General features: G+C 36.9%; 1 protein-coding gene across 5 annotated transcripts; it reads right to left on the minus strand.

The window, feature by feature from the left end:
• Positions 1 to 4,678: 4,678 nt before the first annotated feature.
• On the minus strand, positions 4,679 to 17,151 carry LOC120104513 (protein tesmin/TSO1-like CXC 2). 5 transcript variants are annotated; one of them, XR_015968581.2, is made up of 13 exons: positions 16,784 to 17,151; positions 15,240 to 15,397; positions 14,384 to 15,149; positions 13,003 to 13,475; positions 12,839 to 12,913; positions 11,215 to 11,395; positions 10,999 to 11,094; positions 10,854 to 10,920; positions 6,208 to 6,379; positions 5,719 to 6,124; positions 5,531 to 5,633; positions 5,188 to 5,287; positions 4,679 to 5,102 (listed from the first exon to the last, which is right to left on the minus strand). XR_015968581.2 is itself a non-coding variant. In XM_039115784.3 (11 exons), the coding sequence occupies exons 1-10, from the start codon at positions 16,835 to 16,837 to the stop codon at positions 5,761 to 5,763; spliced, it is 2,406 nt and encodes an 801-aa protein (XP_038971712.3). In that variant the 5' UTR covers positions 16,838 to 17,151; the 3' UTR covers positions 5,360 to 5,633; positions 5,719 to 5,760. The 5 variants fall into 5 exon arrangements, 2 of the variants coding, with proteins under 2 accessions (XP_038971712.3, XP_038971713.3); XR_015968582.2 differs by having other exon boundaries at positions 5,827 to 6,124; positions 16,784 to 17,148; XR_015968580.2 differs by having other exon boundaries at positions 4,860 to 5,287.
• Positions 17,152 to 23,964: the final 6,813 nt, after the last annotated feature.

Consider the following 23,964-nt stretch of genomic DNA (forward strand, 5'->3'; position numbering starts at 1 on the left):
GCAAAAAAGGCACCTGAATTTCCATCACAATATGAAAATGACCCAGCCTATGGCACCGAATCCTATGGAACAAACGCTTAGAAGAACACAAGAAATGGTATGTCTGCAGCTGAAATTTAATCAAACATAGAAAACTACAATCAAAACATGGAAAAACAATCCTTTTTTGCAAGAATAAGAGCATACCATGAAAAAGATCGAATCGTTTTTTTGCCAGCAGCTGTACCGAAAGATCCAACCGCTTCTCTAGCAAAAAAGAACTCCCTCCCCCCCTTCTCTCTCCCTCCTCTCTCTCTCTCTCTGTGTATGTGGATTCTTCTCCTTATCTAATATTGACCTCCCCTGTTCTGTTTTGATGACAGGAGGAAAGCAGAGGCAAATAAAACAGAGCGCAGGAAATTAATTCTGGGTGCCAAAATTGGTAGATTTTTGGGATTAAGAGTGCAATTGGAGAATTATGGGCAGTAATTGCATGGAACTATGCAATGAACAAGAAGGCTATCCACCAACTCTGGCACAATCCCTCTTCTAATGGCACTAAATTCTACTAACAAAAGTAAGTGCATTCATTAAATTATTAGATAGAGTCATTATATTAGGACTAGTCCATGGACGCTGCATCCGGTGCTGTTGCTGTCTCTTGTAATTGCATCCTCAAGTTTCTTTTTATTCCTGATTTAATAATTCCTGGTTTTAATAATTTTCTGATGGTTATATGACTTTCTTAACTGGTAGAAGAAAAAAAGAAAAACTTGGCACCGTAGAATGTGTACATAACGTGATTAATTAATGATAGTGATTAATGCCAAAATATATCATAAAGACATACAAAAAGTTCCTTGTGATGGTATGGCACTAATAGATTGGTATAACTAATGTGGGATTGATGTAGTACAAAGTATTTTTATGACGACTTTTTGACGAGAAATTATTCTCTACTGTGGATGCACCGCATAGCGGAGCACGCCACCGATCATAGCTGCATATTCTTGTAGGCTCTACTCATCAAGCACGTATCTCGATGCACCTCTATAGGAATGAGCGGTTGTGAGTGGCGACATGCACGCCGCTTGGTGCATGCATAATTTCTCCTTTTCGACGGTGTAGTTGATCCTACAACAAATAACTCCATGACTCCAAAGATATGCAAAGCAAGAGTTGCATATCTAGAAAGCATTAGTAGAAAGATCACAGAAGATATCTCTTTATCTCTTCCAATTAAATATCTCTTTCTCTCTTCCAATTAAATGTTTTGTAACTCATTCCTTTAATACTGGCTTAAAGGTAGACAAGAGGTGGTGGTGCTCCTCTATCCATCAACATGTTTGTAAAATATTATTGCTCATTAATCATCTAGACATAAAACTGGATATTGACAAGGCATTTTCATAATTTTTGTTCTTGTGTATGTTTATGATAATGCTATAATTTACTACTTTACTAATAGTTGTGTCCATATATTGAAAACTTATTTTTTATTAACTCTTGAGAACATCATTTTAAAAAAAAAATGTTTTTAAAATATATCATCCATATATAATGTTTTTCACTAATAAGAGGGTATGCCTCTAGTGTAGGGCTAATCTCCAAAGTATGTGAAGATTTATTTGATCTTGACCTTCCAACCTTCATCGCTGTGAACCGCAAGTGGAATTGTACTGCAGATCCAGCTATGGGGCGAGCCAGCACACTTGTTTGGAGACATTAAGAGAGGTTAATATACTTGCTATTGGAAACATACATTAGTTTCACATAAACCCTCCTTCAAGGAACATGAAATTGAGGTCAGATCAGGTTTTGGAATGATTCAACAAATTAAACCTCATTTATATATGAATTGCTTTTTTAAAAAAAAAAAATCCAACCAAAGCTAATCTATTTCTATTTGATTTAGGACTACTCAAGCAGAGCTTTTAATTTACAGTAAATTATAAAAATCCTCTTAAGATTAGAGATAAACTATACTAATCTCCAATAGTTTAAAAAACCTATGCATAACCTCCTAAAATTTATTTTGATCCAACATTTTAGTTCATAACTTAATAGAAAATTAGTCAAACCATTAATCTTATATGGGACCTAAATACCACAACAGAAAAAAATGCGAGCATTCTCCTAGAGTAAGGTCACGGCGCAGTCGTTTGCCTGTAATTTTATCGCATGAGATGCAATTTTTTCTATAAACTAGTTATAATGCACGTGCTTATGCATGTGTATTGAAAAGAAAAATTATCGATGAATTAGCGGTGTTATTACATTATCAAATATTTGGGTGAGGAAATATTCACTAATTATTGCGCATGTCGGTGTGATCAGAAGATGATCGGTGATTCATTGTGCATTATTGATTCATTTTTTAAAAGAAGCCATAATATCTGAAAATCTCTACTATAGAAGGATTGAAAAGAGGTGAGGCTACTGCTAATTTCGACCGAAAGAGAACTATAAAGAAAATTATACTGGCATATTCATTAAGGATGCCGGCAATTTAGCTTGTGGCCCCAGCCATGTTATCACCTAGCTGATTACATATTTTGAGTTAGCAGACCAGAAATTAATTACAAAACAAGTTTGCAATTTTAATTGGTTGGGTTTGATACATGTTGGCTTGGGTCATCGCAATAATACTACATGGGTTCTCCTCATAGTGAACTCTTTCAGATATGTTATTCAAGACATAAACCATATAAGAAACCATACGAGTTCTCAACGTATGAATACGAATTGTCTACTAAAACGGGTAGCAGAAAACAATTTGTAGGACTCAATAATAACAAAATGCAGATAGATATGTCCATGTTGTCCTGACCCTTTATTTCTTTTTTCAAAAATCAATGAACAAAAGTTATCTATTTGGGTACTTGTTTATGTCTATAAAAAGCCTATATACGTGATGTGCTTTATTTAAAAGCTTTTTACAGATATGGGCTGGATGCTGGTGTTTCTACAGCTTCGAAAAAGTCTTGTAGATATTTTGGAACAAACAGTGAAAAGTGAAAAAAATGATAAGATTGGACTAGGAAAAAAATGGAAGCGGAATGAGTATAGAATAAAAAGAATATACTTATTTTTCTTTTAGCAAAGTCGATTTCTTCTATAACTCTAGGTTAAGTCTTGGGTCTCATGTCAATTGTGAAATATCTCGTTTGTTATACCATATTTCTTTGTTGAAGTATGGAATTCTCTTCTAGAGCTGCTTGAGTTAGCTAAATCTTCCTAAATCAGATTGAAATCAGCATCTTGACAACATGATTCTATCTTCCTCCAAAGAGCTATCATCCCAGTACCCCTATGTCTTATTAAACTTGTGATAAATTTGCCAATTTCGATCGAGGAAGCATCCTTTTAGGGTTTGCCTTGTCCAAAGCAGAAACTACATTTCAGTCGATTAGCAGCAGAGGTCAATCAACAGGCAGCAATGCCTTGCCTCAAACAAATAAGGAAACATCTTTTTATCAAGAAGCTTACTTGGTTTTGTCCGTTACTATCACAATTTTATTCTCTCTCAAGTTTTTTTTCTTTTTTTTTAAAAAAAAAAAAGCTTCTATGAAGTTGTAAGGCCATGAAGATCCCCGAGCAAGGGATGCTTTTTTTCTTGTAGGTGAGGTCTATCAACAGCTTCCAGTAAATATGGTCCATTGGTATGTTTTTCATCCAATCAAAGGCCATATAAACAAAAGTAAGCATAATCAAAAAGGCATATGAATATTGGTTAATTATTATCTAAGCACTTAAAGTTCAAGATCCAACAAGACAATATTTGGTTGGCATTAAATGAAGCACTAAAAATTCAAGGTGCAAGTGCAAATGCCAGGTAACTCTATGGAATCAAGCAAGGATTTTGTGCCTAAGCAATTTACCAATTCATGGAAACAGATAAGTAGATTGCTTTATCGCGCCTTGGAAATTATGGGTTCAAAACACAAAAACAGCCTCTACTGCATATATATATATATATATATATATATATATATATATATATATATATATATATATATATACTGAGTTGCTTTTTTTTTTTAATGGAACGAGGCAAGGATTTTGCTCCTAAGCAACTTGAGTTAATAATTAGAATTCAATTATTTTATCAAAAATCAATGATTTTGAAAACTAATAAGAGGACTTGTGAAGAAAATGCTAGAGAACTCCCTTTGGAAGGAAGGACCCTGAGCTTAAGCAATTCACTCAATGAGTCAAAACAAGGCAGTGCATATCACTCAATGAATCACAAAAGGGTGGTGCATATCACTCAATGAATCACAAAAGGGTGGTGCATATCTACCAGCATGAAGAACAGTGCCTTGGAGTGAAAAAGAAAACCTTGGATATTGTACGACACAATGAAAATCAGGAACTCTTAACAACTCGACTCCAGATGATAGGAGATTGCGAGTGACCAGGGATACCTATAGAGAGACTTTTTAAATGATGTTAGGATTCTAAGATGATGGCATGACGGCATAATGAGCAGGAAATATTTTAAGCATATTTAAAAATATTTATTTAAGAATAGGGGCAATATTAGAATATATATATATATATATAAAATTGAGAAATTAAAATTAAGAGACTTCTAATTAAGATGTTTGGATTGTAAGCATTCCTCACCATGCCGTGCAAAATTTTGATCATCATGAAATCAATCTCTATATTTTGAGCTAAACTCAACCGACAAATGTTTAAAACTACTTATTTTGTCAGTAATATATAATTGCAATATGCCATGGTATGGCATGTTCATGACATGCTATTGTGCATTACAGCAGGCTCCAGCTTGCTCATACTGGGCTTAAGCCTCTTCCAGGCAACCAAACATACCTCTAATGCTTGAACTTTCAAACAGGCATCACCCAAGCAGGTTTATCTTAAAAAATAGAAACTCTTTTAGCACAATCTGCTTCGATCATTGTAAGCTTCCCTGCTTACTCACCCAATTCCCATCTCCATCAGCAACTATGTTGTATATTTGAAATCATTTGATTTCCATGTTTATTTACAAATCCCTGGATAAAAGCATCTGCCCCACCAAAGAACAAGGCCACAGATCCTAGTCCATATGTTGAATTATATCTCTGATTAGCCACTACCAAGGGGAGGCATGGCTGCAAACATACATTGCAGTGGACATCAATCGACCAGTTCAGAATAAGGAAAACAAATAAAGAAAAACAAAATGGGAAGACACACCAAAAAGGGATGGACTGCACCAGCACGCATGCGTGCATATTTTACCACCTTGAATGAATTGCCAACCCAGATGCAGAAGGTTTATTCATCTTCCTACCAGCTACAATGGCACAACAACAGTTGAGAATTAGGCATCTATCATCTTCTATTTACAATGAGAAAAAGAAAAAGAGAAGTGCAATAGACAATGGTCTCTTCATAAATTTAGTGAAATAGGAAGACAGTACACGTGAAGAAAGATGCAAAACGAACAGAAAAGTATCAGACAAGCATCATACAACACGAAAATCTAAACATAGCTCGGTTCTTTAACCATGATTGACACTTGCTATTTATACTTCACCAGGTCACACTAGAGTTTCATCCAGTGCAAGGACTCTTATGAAGCGAGGGATGGTAACGTGTGGAAGTCTTCTTTCTCAAATCTCATGCAACTTCACAACAACCTGATCCAAAAAAATAAAAAAAAAATGACTCATAGACGAAATTGAAATATTATAACAACATATAAAGAGCACAAAGAAGGCATACCTCAGCTACATGTGGACAAATGAAAAGAAATTGCGGAATAGTTCAAGGATAATCTTCAGATACATCACCAGTGAGTGAAGGGAATGAAGGAATAGATTTTAGGATCACCTTCCTGCCACCCTTGCAGCTAGGGAGCAATTCAATTCCATTATGTGGAGGCGAAACCCTCTTTCGGTTAGGGGAAGCAGTCTTCACACCATTGCTTGGTGATGCATCACATCTCAGAGCATCCGGAGTATCATCCTCAAGAACATTATTTACATGCTTCTCAAGCTTATGATGAAGAAGTGGGATTTCAGACTTTCGGAAAGGCTGAGATGTATATAGCCAAGGAGAAAGTCCAACAGAAAGTGTAGAGGATCTTGGGGGCTTGGCACTTGAAAAGAATGACAGTTTGACCGATGGTCTGAAAAGTATTGTGGTTCTAGTATTATTTTTTAGAAAGATAACTGAAACTAAACTAGGGAAAACAGGTAGAAAATGCTGAACCTGCAAGTTTCCAATGGTGTCACAGATAAGACACCTTCAGAAGAATGATTGTCATCAATCTGCACACTAGCATGTTGTTGGCCATCATCATCTGGTTTGTCCTTGTCCCTTTCACAATGATCTGTTTTGTCCTCTCCCTGGTCAATTTCTTCAGCTCCTATTGGTACAATACCTGTTGAAGGAAAGAGTTGAAGCAAGAATGCAGCTAAAGACCAACAAAATGAAATCAATGACATGCTTAACGGATCTTTGACTTTTAATTTCAGAATAAGTTGTATCTTTATGTATTCAAACCGATTGAATGTAGTTACCATGTATAATAATGGTTGCAGGAAGGCTTTACAAATAACCCACACACCATTGGAAGTTATATTGGGGAGGAGGGTGTTCTAATACCATGAACTTCCCTAATGCCCTGGCAAATAAAAGGTGCAACCATGACTCTATCACATCACTGGACCAGCAACTAATGAGCTGAATATTGATTGATCCACATTAACAGCTCATCTGAGATAATACTTGTGAGTAATAGGTCCCACAGTCCCTGGATGTTAGGCACTAGACACAATGGCCAAACAATATACCAGCTTTTGTTGCATCCAGACATCATAAACAATGTATCTAACACAAAATATATAACAAATGTTTCTTTTAACCTCATCATGGCCTAGTCAATTATCTGCTTCACAATATAAGCATGTAACCAGAATTTAACACAACCACTTTGAGAAGGTACCAAATGCTGGGCCACTCCCTAAATGGTAAGAGAGAGAAAGGAATAGAAAAGGCCTCAGGAACTTATTCCACAATCAATTGTCATGAATTTCATTATGGGTTCCATGCAATCCAATTTACATTAGTAGTTTCGATTTTCCAAAGGGAAAAAACAAACCGGTTTTCAATTTGGTCTCTCAGGAAGTATTTGCAAGGGCGTATACCTGACATGGATAACGCATATAAGGGATATCATTTGCATCAAATTGTCAGCAGCCCCAAAACCAATTTCCTTAATTAGAGAGGCATCCAGAAGGGGCATGCACTGGAAAGGAAAATATATTAATGGAGCTGTTAGTCAGCTTTTCAAGTCTTGCTGCATATGCCAGTTAATGGTGATGAGCTCTAACACCAGGCACCAAAAAACTTTTGTTAGTCATCACGGGCAAAATGAAGAAAAGTAGCTCAGTGAGTATGCTAGCAACAATACCTCAAGATGGTCATGCATGAACCAGAAAACACACAGAGAAGAGCAAGATGGAGAAACGCAAAAGGACAGAAAAGGTTGAGAAGCCTAGGATAACACAATGTCAAAGATGTCTACAGAAGTACAATAGAATACCAAAATATGAAAGCAGGTAAAATCCACAATCCAGATAGATAAAAAGTAGTGGATCAAACACATAACAAAAGACTTTGACTCACTACATCAAACAATTTCCATTAATGAAACCAAGTAAATCATCAGAAAATCAAAAATACGCATGTCCAATGAAATGGTTATTGCTATCTGCTCCGATAATGAATCATTGGTTTAATTGAATAACTAAAGAAAATAGATAGACCTTTCTCACATAACAAAAGGCTTGGACTCACTACATCAAACAATTTCTATTAATAAAACCATGTAAATCATCAGAAAATCAAAAATATGCATGTCCAATAAAATGGTTGTTGGTATCTGCTCCAATAATGAATCATTGGTTTAACTGAATAACTAAAGAAAATAGATAGAACTTTCTCTTTGTCTCAGGTTGATGGATCTTCTCAATTGGAAGATCTTCCATATGGATAATACAAATTCCAGTTGATTGAGACTAATTCTAATTGTTTTGCTCCAAAGCAAAGATATTCATGGAGACCAGTTCTGTCATATTATGAAATAAGTAGCACAACATGGCTCAAACTCAAAAGTGTAAGTGCATCAAAAATGTGAATTATTGATACTCTAAAGCGTAAAAAAATCCTTTTGGCTGATGATAGCATGACTTGCCCCATAAGAAAATGCTCAGCATAACCAGACAATCGAATGGAATATTGAACTCAACACTCACCTTGATAAGAGAACTAGCGAGGGCGCATAAACCCTCAGCCATGGTGGCCACTAGGCTGCAAACTAAGCCTGAAGTGGTCAGTCCCTACAAATGCACTGTCTGATATACATCAGAAATGAAAGAACATATACATGGCTCTCCGAATATCATAGCAACCCTTGCAAATTTCCGTGCCACCTTTTCAAGATGAGAAGGCAGAAGACGAAATGGATATAAAGTTCAATATTTTAGAATAGATGGACCGGGGAACTAAGCCACCTGTATGCCCTAAAGTCAACTCTAGGTGATCCAAAAGTCCAATTTCCTGGAATAGTGGGCTAGACGTTCATGAGCAGGAGAAAATTACAGGCAACACAGTTAGGTAAGTAAACATTGCAAGCCTAGGTAAAGAACCAAAATGTAGTGGAAGTATAAAGTTATGAGACAAAGTGCATGTCCCACCAAGAAGGAATGACAAACACTAAAATAAGTATTAAAGGCACAAGGACTTCAAGCAACCAGTGCATCAAACTCCTGATGGTCAAAATAAAGGAAGAGAACATGCACCATTGAGGGAGGCCAACAAAGTGGAAAATAGCATACAGAATCAAACATTTAAATCATACAAGATCCAAGAACTAAACACATCGGGGAAGAAAAGTAAAAAGAATAAAATTTAAGGGTTCAAACGAGATGAAACAACCCAAAGAATGGATTAGAGCATCTAGTATGGCATCATAATGACGATGTAATGAATAAAACAACTGGTCAATGTAGATAGCAAAGTAGAAATAGCAGAAGTCTATAACAAACAAAGCAAAGATGAAGCTTTATATACGTCCATTAAAAATTGGATGAGTTAAATTGACCACGAAAGACTTGGTTGAGAGGTTAGAAAAATTGCAACAAAATAACATGGTGAACTAAAAGCAATCTAAGGCAGTATTCACCTAGGTACAAAATTTGGCCAGAGGCAAAAACATTGATTAGTTATTTGAAGATCTATACACACATTTTAGTTACTCTCACAATGTAAAACCAAACCACATACTCAAGATCCAAGAAGTTTTCAACTCTTGCCCATGTTATTGGACTAACACAATGCTTCAATGATCTCCGTGATAAAGGAAAATCCTACTTGACAAGGAGAGTTTACATGCAATAGCCGAGATATCCAGTTCAAGATTCATTATCAAGATTGACAACTTTCACTTATGATGTCATAAAATCTAGAAAGCAGGAGTTGGATCTATGCAATTAATCTAAAAATAGGAAGCAACATCCCAATATGTACAACTACATTGGGCTATGGCCATCTCATGTAACATATAAATTCAAGTACTTACAATGCTACAATGTGACTACATATCAGTACATCACGAGATACCAAAGGCAGTGCCAACTCTTTGGAGAGTCAGCAGCTCATTATATAGAAGAGCAGTGTTTTAGAGTGTTTTCAGATGCATACAAAATCATGATACCTTGTTATTTAGAATAATTTTGTCATTCAAAGATATGATGTAAGGCAGCATTTGTCCTTGCTTCTGTTAATAAATTTTGAAAGATTCTGGAGATTATAGAATTGGACTATTCAACTTTTAGCAGAATTCTCCAACTCCATACATTTTCCTTCTTTGACATTTTATATTTTTTTTGTTTTGAGCTATCTCCTTTTAACAACTGATCACCACCTATGAAAAATCAAACATATCAAAACGTACAAAAATTTAGAATCTTGGTAAAGCATAGAATTTGAGATCATGAAGATAGTGGGTCTCTAGAACTCAAAGTTCATGCTGAAATTTTTATTACATTAAAAATAAGATCTATAGTAGTTCCACAGCCACTAAATATCAGGTTGCATGGCGATCCAAATTTGGCAGTTAAATATTTGATAGTGACAGAAATAAGTTCATTTTTGGAAAGGTCTTGAGCTCTCCCACTTTCCTTTTGTTTCTTGATCATAATGTTCCCCCGCCCACCCTGTCCTTCTACTTTTAAAGTTCGTCTTACATATCTGGGAAGAAAACTACACACTCCACATGATCTAACAATTGCCTCCTCTGAATATCTTTTCAATCTTATTCCCATCCAAAAGTAAATTAGCATCTCTATTTCCTACTTCTTTTCATCCTATCAAAACCAAACATAATCAGAAGAATCTTGAAATATCATATAGCACCTTTTTTCCTGAGTGTCAATTTCTACTCACGTTTAGTCACCATTGAAATGTTTATCGAGCTGGAAAAAAATAACTATAAAGATGGTAAAAGTATGTGAAGTGATAATATAAGGGTCTGCTCCACAATTCCTTACATGGCATAGGAATGATTGACAACTAAGGAATTCAACTGGCCACTTTTCATGATCTCCAACTTCAGAATATTAGAATGCACAAAATCAAAAGATTTTTGAATAAAAAATAAGGGCAATTGGACAAAATATAGTAATCAGATTACAAAGAAGTATGGGAAAAAAAGCACAACAATAAAGTAGAAGCAAAAAAAACATTTAGTAAAGCTGTTTGCAGGTTTGAAGAAAAATCAGAACAGCAGTATCCCGTCAGGGACCCAAGTAACAACAAATTATCTAAGGATGAATATAGGACTCAGTACTCACCCTCTTTCCTTCCAAAGGCATTCTTGCATCCCTCACATCTGCAGCTGATAGAGCATCCAACACCACCCTTAAAATAGAAACCAGCATTCCCATATCAGATAACATGCAATACAGAAAGCATGTTTAGTGAGCCAAGAGGCAGAACCTGATAGCACTCGCAGTATTTCTTCAGGCAACTTGACTTCTTGCAATTGCATCCTCTTTTATGGCGGGCTGATGCTGGTGTCTTGTTAGCATCTTCCTAAAGGGTACCAAAAAGGTGATCTCACTAATAGCAAGAGAAAAGAAAAAGGAGAGGAGAATGTGGGGGAAAGGTTGGGAGTGGTGGCAAGCAGAAAAAGATATCGCATAAAATTCCTACCCCCATTTCCTGGCCAGTTTCAGAAGTGCGAATCACTTTAGGAGCAAATGCAAGAGGATTGCGAGATTCTATCTGCTTGCGAGTAGCCAGAACTGTTTCTACATGAATCAGCTTGTTAAAACACCCCTGGCATGAGCAGGGCTCAGAACAGTAGACTCCAGCAGCAAAACACTCACAATAACTGCATGAAATGTCAATAAAATAAATGACCATTTTACAAATAGAGTCTGAAACAAGTTTGATTTAAAACAAAAAAGATAGAAGAACTTCTAAGATTTGCACACAGGAAGCTTTGAGAATAATTTTAAAACACCGCACAAAATAAGCGAATTCCTCCAGAAGATAAACTTTATCACAGAAACCAAACCAACATTCAACCAAAAAAAAAAAAAAAATACTTCAAAACAACCAACAATTTCTGACCAGGCAGACCATTTCAATGTAAAATTGATGATAAAAGATGAAATCAAAAAACAGCTTATAAAACAGAATTGTGCAAAATTTATCTTCTACAAAAGCATTACCAGATCAGGGGATAGGTAATACGATACAGAATTAGGTCAGAAACAACTCAGTTCATACAAAAATGTAATTCCAGAAAGTGTTCTACTCCTTGCCTTATTTGACAAGGAAGGTACCAGCTCGCGTTGATGGTAAAATTCTCTTGATGGTTGTATTTGAGGACTCACGATCCTCTACGGTGCATGCTTGGACAGGCGCCACATCGCTCAACTCAGAAACGGAGGGCTCTTACACAACGTCTCGACCCAGCATGTTTGGCAGCCCAAGGCAACACTCTTCGAAGGCCTCTCTAACACATGGTTAAGGAACTGCATCAGAGCCCTCACTTTCCAAGATGAGCGAGATGGTGACTATCCGAGCATGCACAGCTCTTACAATGCAAAACATGCACTATAGAGGATCCAGACTTATTCCTGCGCCCTGGGTGCCAATCCTGCTTTAACCAGGGTTGGGAGGGTTAGGGGATTCAGCAAAGGGCTACCCTGCTTGGGCAGCCCATTGCCCACTGGCCTCTTTATACCTAAAAGATAATAATGATAAAAATTAAAAAAGGCGAAAAATTAAAAGATGTCAGACAACAAACATGTCAGAGAAGATGCGCTCTCTTGACAATTATATGTACGGCAGTTTGGCGGACTTCAGCTATTTGCTTATCCAGCTGAAGAAACAAAGTTCTGTTGCAACAGAAATGATGCAAATGAAAGGGCAGGCACGATTCAAGAATCAAAGCAGAGATATCACCAGCCTTAAATTTCAAGCTTGACCAATATCAGAATCAAGCATAAATTGCAAGGCTTAGATTGAATCTACAAGCCTGTTAGATACAGCGAAGAAACGAACTAGTTACGTCTTAGAATTATGAACTACATACATAGAACTAAGGAAAAAAATTCAATTTTCCTGTCAAGAGTACCCCAAGTAAGGAAAATGAACAATCTATCAGGTTCAGGAATTTTCTAGTATATGGAAGAATTTTCTGGTACTAGCCTAGCATTATGAAAAATATGAGGGACAAAAGGAGCAGTTATATTAAAGATTTGCAAGATTTATGTTACATGAATTCAGATTTAGAGAAAAATTAAATGCAGTGACAGAATCTTACAGTTTCAGGCATTTTGACTTCTTACAATTGCAACGCTTGCATGCCTCACTTTCAACTCCATTTTCTGACTTGCGCCTGGCTCATGATTTTTCGGCACCAGTTATATATTGAAAGACAGATAATGTGGCAATAATCAAGACAACCAGTGGCAGCAGATAATATACCTTTTCTTCTTTGGACTAACTTGATTTAGCTCCTCACCGTTACCAAGAACAGGTGACTGAGAAGCATCATCATGCATAATATGAAGGTTCTGGACTTCATTTCCAGTAGAACTCGCATCCTTTTCAACAGCCAATGACTTACCTTTCCACCCAGATGTTGTTGGGCCAAAGGGGCCAACAGGACAAGGCATGCTGATTAATTCTTTCCCAGAAGCCAGCATCTCTTTAGTGCCCGGTCGTTCTTTTGAGGTTGTCGCAAGAGTATTCAAATGTAACCCAATTCCAGGCAACACACATGGTGCTTGACTAGTTCCAGGCCTCGAGCATTTATCATCAGAAGCCATTTTCTCATCGGACAGCGATGAGCTTGAAGAATGGTGATACGAGTTGTTTTGCAAATTCTTTTTAGAAATCCCAGCCATATCAAAAACCAGACAGCGCCTTCGCATGCCACGCTGTTGTTGGGAGTCAACCTGTAGTAGAGAATTAGCAACAGTGACAGCATATTGTTAACCAAATCACAGATACAGGTGAAATTGGATAAACAAGACCGAATCCACATATTATTTGATGAAGTTGGAGAATAAAACAACGAAAGAAAACAACCCCAGAGGATACTGAACATGTAAAATTTGAGAATGCCAGACCATTTTAGACATAATATTCACAATTTTCAAGAATGACATCCTAAATCAGAAAGGCCAGCAGACAAAGGCATTAAATATCTGAGCAACTCTTCGTGTATAAAACTGCAGTATCTGGACACCACAAACATAATAACATTAGAAGTTTCATCATAGCCATCGTTTGCAAATTAACAGCGAGTAGTTGGATAATTGCAAGTAAGGATAGGTGTAAGTGATGACTGACATCATAATCAAAATAGTAAAGTATGCAGAGACATCACTCAAGCTGCAGTTCATTCACTAAATTGCTATATTCGGTGTGATTCAAGGTACCTTGGACTCACCACAACTCTAGGAGGAATGAAAAAGCATACAGCTTAGTCATCATCCCAGGCTCCTCTAAGGAAGGGTTTAAGGAACAACCTACACTTGTATGCTCTATAACAACAGCACTTCCAAGGCAGTTTATTATCTACCCAGCTTCCCAAAGGCGAGTGAGCAGCAAATAAGTCCACTAAAAGATTGAATATATCAGCTGGTAGCAGAATGATGGGAAGAATCTCAAGGGGTTAAAGTCACAAACAAATTTTTTTTGACTAATACATTTCATTTGTTGTGAAACATATGAGATATTCAAGTCAAATGATCAAACAAAACAATTCAAACGGGGGAAATTTAAAGACAACAAACAAGATTTCCAGAAAAGAAAAAAAAATTGTCAACAATAGTAACCATGATTTCTGAATAAGATCTACCTTGTGGCCTGATTGAATTTGATCACTAGTTCCATTGGCCATCTTCTGGGTTTGATCACTTAACAAGACCTGCTTCTGACAAGTGCCTGAGAGAATTTGCAGGGTATGATCTGTTTCATCTTCCTTACCATTTTCTGCACTACAGATGACTGGAGGATCCCCTGCGGCATTTTTGACACAAGGACCAAAAGACTCATCGAGTTGTGTTTTATGTGAATTGTCCAGGCCCTCTGCAGGCTTTGATGAATCTCCTAATTCCTCACTGGGTCCTTTGCAAGCCTCTGATTCATTGTTGGAATCAAAACTCAACAGACCATCAGCATTGTCAGGAATTAAATTCACCCAGTTGCACCCTACCACTTCATCTTTGTTTTGCTCTAGTGGATAATTTTCCAGAAACTCAGATTCAGAAGCAAGTAGACTTTTTCTTTTGTCCAGACCATTTTGAACAAAGGGAACCAGTTCTACTGGTGCATGGTCAATGTCCAATTTAACATCCATTTTGATACCATACCAAGGTGTAGTATTATGGTTGGGACTACCAGAGTTATACTGCTCTGGCTGAGGCACATTACTAGGTAGAGTTGAACATTCATCAGGAGGGTCAACAGTAGCTTCATTAAGTGAGCAAATTATGCTGCAACTTTCTCGTGCGATAACAGTGCATCTGGATAGTCTAACAGCATTTAGAACCCCTGTACATAAGTTGCTTTCATCCACATTGTCAGAAGAACTCTCATCTTTTGAGAAGTCGGATGAAGAATTCCTATGAAAAGAGAAAAGCACAAGGATAGCCAAAACATTCAAAATAGGCAACAGCAGGTTGTAAATATGCACAAGCAAGATGATTATATACCTTATCAAGAATCTTGATTCCCTTTGTGGATTGGCATGTGGTGAAGCAAAGATGGAAGAAACAGATGGCAGATACGATTGCACACTGTGTACTGAATCTACAGATTTAACAGGCTGGATAGGAGACAAACTATTTATGAAGTTAAAGACAGGAGAATCCTGCAATGATATACAAACTCATTAGGCAAATAACCCCCGAAACCTGCTAAATTCCCATGTACAATTAGACATACTACATAGGCCATACTTCTGGGGAAAAAACCAATCAACTTTATGCATACATACTTCGCATATTGCCTGACCACGAGAAAAAAAGTCCCGAACTGGACAGGACGAATGTTATCACCCTGCACGCCCACTGATAGGGATATGTAATCCTCAACTAGATCGCAGGTCAAATAAGGAAGGAAAAAAATATAAACTCTAAAAAATGGAAATTAAGTATCCTAAATCTTGGATCAAGAGACAGAATATTACAGGAGATGTCACAGAATGGCCAGCATAGCAGCATTGACTAAGATATTGAATGGACGTTGCCACTAGTATGATAGAAAACAACATTAGATAAAATCATGGAACATGAGATGTGAATTGAATCAAGAACAGTAACCTATATTTGCATCATCACTGCAAGAACTAAATGATGTCAGTAACAGCACGAACACAAAGACAAAAGAAATTCTCACATAGAGAGATTTGCCAAAAATTAACCTAATCAAACTGTAATCTTGATAGAAGGACAAGGAATTTGATGCACACGAAGATCAACAAAGAATGGCGCAAGGCTGCATCCGTGGATGAAGAACACAAACACACACCAAGGCCTGCTAAAACCTAACAAAAAAATGCAGCACCACTTGAAATCTCATCTCATTTTCAAGAATCAGAGGAGGGAATACTCCGATCCATAAGTTAATTTGTCGGATCCTAGCACTTGGATTGAGAGAAGCAAAGGTGTACGTTAAATTCAAACCCTTTCAGATCCATTGAACCAGAATCATCTGAACTAAAATGCCAATTCGTAGCACACCAAGAAGAGGAAACGGAACAGAAAATTAAACCCTAGAGTGCAAGCAAGACCAAAAATAACAACCTAACAAAATTGACATTCTTTTTAGCACATAACATTCTATTGGAGGAGGAACTTTTAATAACACTTCAAACCAAGCAAATCAAAAACCTATCAGCAACAACCCCTCTACTTCCAGTTAAATCGTCAGTCCCGGAACCAAGCCCACCACATCCCAAAGAGATCAAAACGCGTATCTTCGCCGACCAAGAACTACAAATATCTCCAATGCCGGAGAAAATAAAGCAGAAAAACAAAGACCACACGACCCATCCAAACCATCTTAAGAGAAACTAATTCACCGTCCACAGAAGCACAAACTTCCCCGATCCAAGGAATTAAAATCCATCAAAACCCCCACATGACGCTACAGTTCCCCATCCCGTTCCAATCCAAAGAAACAGCCAAAAAAAATCCCGAAAATCGCAAAAAAGGAAAGGCGAGACTTCAAGAAAAGGGCATCGAATCGAGATCACCTCGAACTTAGATACTGGCGTGCCCCCGATCTTGCTCCTCTCCGGCGTGTCCATCTCCTCGGAATGCCCCAGAGCTCTCCCACATCCTCTTCCCCCCTCTTGCCCCCTTCCTCTCCCTCTCCTCTCCTCTCCTCTCTCTCTCTCTCTCTCTCTCTCTCTCTCTTCTATTCTATTCTGTCTCTTTCTACGCCACCGCTCTAGATTTCAAGAAGGGCGAAGGGCGGGAAGTCGATCTTTTTCTTTCCTCTCGTCCTAATCGCCCGTCCCTACTTACCCCGGTCGCTTTTTCATGTTACACCCAAATATTTATAAATCACCAGAACTCCCATCGTCTCCGCGCGAAGAGGAGTAAAAATGCCACCGGTGGTAGCTTAGTTTGAACGGAGCGTTTATTTTCAACTAAGAGCTCGTTTGGTTCAAAAAAGTATTTTTTTTCTTAGAAATATAATTTGTGAAAGAAAGATTCCTACGAAGAGAATGCCTGAAAATGTACTTTTGACATGTTTGATTAAACATGAAAAAGTGACAAATTTCTAGAGTGCTTATATTTGGTTGACCATCCATTTTTCTGAAAATATGTAATTCCTATTATACCCTTAATAAAAATTAATTCTTTAATGCCTCTTTAATACTGAAGGTCTTTTTGGAAAAAAATAAAGATGGAGTGATTCCCACCTCATTGGAAAGTAACTTTCCCATATTTCTTATGGAAAAAACTTTTCCATGAAATATGGAAATCATATTCCCATGAGAATACAACTTTCTCATCTCTCTCCTTTGAAAACTCCAACCAAACAAGAGGCATCTCATTACTTTCCCGTTGACCACACTTTCCCCCCTTCTTTTCCCGCGAACCAAACGAGCCCTAAGTGGTTCCAAATTCGAAATGCATGGGCATCGATCAAATTTGGGGACCGGATGCCCCACGCCTGGACATGGAGTCTGGAAGCGCTACTAATCGGCTGGTAGCCTTAGTGGTGCCAGATGTGACGTACTCACACGAAGGATTCGTACCGGACCCTAGAGGGGATAACCGAGCCGGGTCCACAGGTGAGTAGAGTATGAGTAAAACCGGCCGGAGTGCCCAACACACGGTCTTTTCTACCCTATCGAACATTCTCGGGGTGGGGACCTAGCGGGGGTGGGCTTGTCCTTTCCTCTCCTTTTTTTTCCAGCAAAAAAAAAAAAAAAAAAGAGAAAGAGAAGAGAGAGAGAGAGAGAGAGAGAGAGAGAGAGAGAGAGAGGGGAGTGAAAATAAGACCTAAAAGGGTAAGCAATCGTTTTCCTTCAAAAAAACAAAAAAGAAACTATGTAAGGGGACTTTACTGTTATTATTTTAACCTTTTGCCCCCTGGGAAGACGGATCACGACACCGCCTTCGAGAACGGGGCGGTTCCCGCTCCCAGGGAGCGGTACGTTCACGTCGTTCCTCTCCTCCTTGCTATGCGATGGGGGTGGGATCTGGTGCTTCGCGACGCAAATAAGATGCGTTCATGCGGCGGGTTCCGTTACGCGCCTTCGCCGGCGGGTGCGCTGTTACAACGAGGAAGGGAGGCGGAGGGAGCGGAAACGGCGACGTTAGGATTTTCTTTTGTTTCGAAATATAAAGAGACCCGAAGTTGACTCGGAAAGGAACTCGGGAATCGAGCCACGAGAGAAGATGGTGGTGCCCACGGGATAATATTGCGGGTACGCATCGAGTTCTTCGAGGTGGACGTATCGTCCTTTAGTTATTTAAAAATTAACGGTTACGATTCCTGGGCGAGTGATGTCCGGCAACTTGGATTCGATATTGCCGCTCTGCCAGCCTGCTTTGCCTAACTTTGCCAGCACGGTCAATACTGATCAGCCGTTCAGTTCGAACAGCAAACAGTGAATAGATTGGGCATGGCAGAGAAGGATGCCAACGTCAACATATATTTCCGTGAGACTGCAAACTTGTCGGTAAAAAACGTGCACGAGGACTGGTTTGGTGCGAAAAGTTTGCTTCTAAGCACAATATATACAAGCATTTTTTTTATGGTATGATATAGGGTATTGTTTTTGGGTACAATATGATATGGTATAGGCTGAGAAGGGAAGGAGGGTTTCCTATGTTGTTTAGTAAGGACAGATTTTTCATCATCTTTATGAAATAATTTTGTTTTTATCGAATGAAAATGGAATAATTCATGATGCTTGGCCGACCATTTTGAAAGAAGATCTAGATTTAAGTGGACCAACTAAGACGAAGTTATTTTTGTGACGGCAAGGTTTTGGCTTGAATTGGATCCAATATTTGGCCATTGCAGCATGTCCATGTCTTATGCATATGCATGTATATAAGCATACTTATATAATATATTAGAATATTATTTAATAAATATGTATTTTTTGAAAAATAAGGGAAGCTAAGAGAGACTTCATCCTTTAATCTACCTACCAACACCATTTGAGCTAATACTTGGCCTTGTTTATAATCAACACATATAATATACATGGTTGTAGGTAGGTTGTGTGTGTATTTGTTTGTGAAGTGAGAGATATGAAATATTAGGATGAGTAAGAACCAATTTGCATGCTGAAAGAATTTATTTGTTTGCGAAAATTTTCCAGTGAGCCCTTTTTCTGAAAGAAAAATACGATAGGAAACTGTTGAAAGAGATTAGAGTTGCTAGATGGGGCAATTAATCCATATTTTTTATAAATAAATAATACTTTTTTTAAGATAATTTAATTTATCTCTATATCATTGGTTCCATTGCAGATCTTACTAATAGCCTCAACTCTTTCAATCACACTCTTCCCCTCATATTTTTAGAAGCAAAAACCCTAGATAAAAAAAATCTTTCAGTATGTAAACAAGGACTTAGTTTTTCTCGTGTCCGTACTTTTAGTTCGTGGAAAAAGATAAACTTTCTTTAAAAGAACAACTACTTTAGAGTTTTGTTTGGTACGATGGTCAAAATAAACCCCTTTGTCACATGCTATCTCTAAACCAAACTAAACTCGAGGTCCAATCTAGATGCGGGTATTGATCATCCATTGATAACTTATGCATTCGATGATACAATGCATGATGAAAAGTCTGATTAGGAATAATCTAATTCATGATTATTACTAGTTCATGCGATTCGATATCTCTCCCTTTCACCACCTCACATCTTTTTTGTCAACATGCACAAAGTTGGTTGCAAATAACAAATGTCAGTACCCACACATGTCCTAAGAGGACAACTAAACTGGTATTATATATTTATATTCCACATGTTTGGATAATTTGTAGCTTAGTGCATGAGTCACAGGATCCTTTGTCCCCTCCCCCATTTTTCTCTCTCCCCTTACCTTCGATGCAGCTAATAGTTGCCACCCCTCGATCACTTGCAAGGCCTAGAGAGTCGATTTGTATATTTCTTGTTTGCTTCACCCAAGGTTGGATCTGTACATGTGAAACATTATTTGAAGAATTCAAAGAAAAAAATTGCTACAAATTACCTGAGCATTTGATCCATGAGATTGCAAGTAGGCCAATTTAAGCCCATCTATGAAATATCACTTAGAAAAAATTTGTACAAGGAACACTCCCATGCAATCTTGGTTGAACAGCTAAATCCACCCTCTAAGCATAGTCACGATCATACTTGTGGCCATTTTCTTGAGAGGAATTGGATGCATCTATCCTTTCCAAATGGAAATGGCACAACTCTTTTCTTTTTTTAATCTTTTTTGTTGAGGCAGGCACCTATTCCATTCCATTGCATCAAGAGGCAAGCTAAGCCGGTTTCCATATAAATGGTTTATTTCTACAGTCTGCATGGGGCTTGGCTCCATGACCCATATGGTGAGCATCAGCATGCAATGTGATCACATCGATAAATATTTTCCTCTGAAGGCAGCCAACACTGAACTTTTTTTTTGTTGGCACTCCTCGCATGCATGTTTCCCGCCATTTTTAACCGCATTCCTCACTCCAAGAAAAATAACATTCCATTCCCTTCTCTTAGGAGAGGGTAAAAAGTCTAATAAGTGAGAACCAATCTCGAGCCTTACCGTCTTCCTTGCTCTCGACCAACAGCATGTGAGGATCCGTGCGGGCATGTGTTTAGTCCCACATCGGTTATTCGTTCGGTAAATCTTGAGTACTCATACAGAATCAAGGAATCCAAATAATACCTTCTGGCTAGCCATTTTGAGTGAGGTCCTAGGTTGTTACAAATGGTTTAAGAGCGGATCCAGCCTATAACCTATGTAGACTAGGGAATAGTGCAGCACATTCCATTGGGGTTGACCACAGGCCGATCATGGTGTTTGTGAATATATTTGAATGGATTTAAACCCTTAGCTTGACGAGGACGTTAGGACTTGAACGGAAGAAGTATGTGAGGATCCGTGCGGGCAATGTTTAGTCTCACATCGGTTATTCGCTGGGTAGATCTTGGGTACTTATACAAGATTAAGAAAGTCAAATAATATATTTCCGCTAACCATTTTGGGTGAGATTTTGTGTTGTTACAATTCCATTCCCTTCTCTTAGCATAGGGTAAAAAGTCTAATAAGTGAGAACCAATCCCGAGTCTTACCACCTTCCTTGCTCTCGGCCAACAGCAGCCAATCAGAGATGATGTGAGCAATTAAAATATCTCGAAATTTCATAGAGACCTTATAGATTGAGTTTCATATGATATTGTTGGTGATGGACAATATAAGAAGCAATCGAATGGACCATACAGTTGGGTTTTTTATATATGTGAAGACTGAAAGGAATTTTAAACTTTGCTCTTTGTGTAAATTTTACTGATGATGTACTTTAGCAGGTATAATCTGGATTGGGGAAGATTGGAGGGAGGAAGATAGTAAAAACATGAGGTTTGGAGGAATTTGAGACAATGGTTTAACTAAATGTAAATAATTGAAGTATGATGTTTTCTTCTAGTCTTGAATCACAATCACCTTTTTTTTTTTCTTTTTATAAGACATTGGGAAACATAAATCATCAACACCCATTAATCTCATGCAAATGTCATAAATGAGCAAAGAAAATTTCATTGCAACGAGGTGCATGGTTTGCTCCTCGAACAATGGCCATAAATTCGAATGATGGCATGTTTGTTTACAAGTTGGGCACTTGATTAACCAAAAGCATATGATTGGATCTGCAGAAATGATTTTTTTTCTTTCTTTTTTAACGGTTCTTGAGACATAGCAATATAGTAAATTATAATCAAAAGAAGATTTTAATAATCAAATTTTTATTGTACATTAAGCATTGAATTTTAATAATTCATGAGTGAAAACTTCCGTAATTAGTACTGATATTACTAATACTAGCATCCACATGATGAATAAAAATTCTCTACATAGCCCGAGCCTTCAGTATTAATATTGGCCTCGCATGATATGCCATATATGTTTTTTTTTCTCCTTTTCCAACTGTTTTTTAAATTTGTGCATGACAATATAACAAATTATAATAAAAAAAAATTCAAGTGTCAAATTTTTGTTGCATATTAAGTAATGACTTTAATAATGATCAAATATATCAATATTTATATCACTATTACCATACCGAATGGAGCGCTTTGCATAAGCCGAGCCTCCAATTTAGATATATATAATAGATTAATATTTGTTGCATACTAGGCAATGAATTTTAATATGATCAACATACTAATATTAGTATAATTGAATGAATGGAGAGCTTTGCATAAATTAAGCTTTTATTTCAAATATATACTAGCTTATAGCCCACTCAATGTGTAGGGTATTTTTTTTTTTTTTAAACTGGTCTTGTAGTATATGGCACACTTAATGTAAGATATGCTTACATTTGATATTTTATTTAAAGCATATCGAAAAATAGAATTGTTTTAGGTGCACTTTTTTCATATTTTTTAAAGAAAGAAATTTGTTAGATTAGTTTCCATAAAAATGGTTTATATTTTTTAGATTCTCGGAGGAATAGGGAAAAGAACACATGTAAATAAGGAATGCAATAATACTTCTAGGGTATTTCCCTTTTAAGATTTCTGTCTTCAAGTATTTTCATGGTTTTTATTGACTTATACTAATTAGATCATTTTTTTACCAAACAAGAATTTGTTCCTCTCTAATTTTTCTTGACTAAAATCAAAAAAGATATATTTCAAACAATGTGTATATCAATTATTCTTATTTTCAGGCTCTTGTTTCTGCTTTTTTCTTCCCTCCTTGCTGAAAACTAAAGTAAGATATCACTATTATTGAGATATATTGTTTGATCTGTGTCCTGCTTCTTAAATTTACAAAATATTACCTAGATTAAGCTACTCTTTGATTGATTTGTTTATCATCCATTGTTTGTTTTTTTCTCCTTGAGTTATTTCTTTGATTTCATTTTCGTTTATAGCTGCTACACTGTTCTCTTGTTTGATTTGATGCATGGATGTTTTCTTACCACTGATTTTGCCTTGTCAATATCTATTTTATGGTTTCAGCACTGTAATATATGCTTTAGCTATTACTCAATATTTTAGATGAATTATTCAGTATACAGATGAGATCCACAATTGAACAATTATAAGTATATAGAATTTCAGGTATCTTAAATATTTGTAAAGAAGATTTTATATAACATATAGTGATAACAATGAATAAATGACCAGATAACTTCATTCTATCTAATCAATATAATTATGCATTCCACTACTATTAGTCTAATAATTTTTATATTTGCTATAATTGCATTATATATATATATATATATATATCCCAAATTTTACCAAATTATTGAAATATAACTAATATGCTGATAGAATTTTTTTGGATGTGACTACATTGTATCCGCACCTTAAGATCTTATCTAGATACAAGTTTGACGGTGCGATTTAGAGGGTGTTGGTTGGTGCACATCGAAAACCTCCATGGATCATGATGCAGCGCATGATATATATATATATATGTGTGTATATATATATATATATCAAATTTTACCAAATTATCGAAATATAACAAATATGCTGGTAGAATTTTTCTGGACGTGACTACATTGTATGCGCACCCGAAGATCTTATCTAAATACAAGTTTGACGGTGCGATTTAGAGGATGTTATGAATCATGATCACACATCCGGATCAAGAAGATGCTCTCAATAGCTTAAATAACTGTCGGAAAATTGAGAGATGGAAGAAGAATTTCACCAAAGAAGCAGTGCCTGTTAGAGTAA

This window comes from Phoenix dactylifera, chromosome 9 (assembly GCF_051530095.1).
Source record: "Phoenix dactylifera cultivar Ajwa chromosome 9, Ajwa_hap1_PhDact_Kaust_v1.1, whole genome shotgun sequence".
Lineage (NCBI taxonomy): Eukaryota > Viridiplantae > Streptophyta > Magnoliopsida > Arecales > Arecaceae > Phoenix > Phoenix dactylifera.

Coding starts and splice junctions, on each gene's coding strand:
- LOC120104513 (XM_039115784.3), bottom strand. CDS start 16,837: ATGGACACGCCGGAGAGGAGCAAGATCGGGGGCACGCCAGTATCTAAG. Junction 12,914..13,002: donor GTTAGTCCAAAGAAGAAAAG/GTATATTATCTG, acceptor ATCATGAGCCAG/GCGCAAGTCAGAAAATGGAG. Junction 6,125..6,207: donor ACACCATTGGAAACTTGCAG/GTTCAGCATTTT, acceptor AATACTTTTCAG/ACCATCGGTCAAACTGTCAT.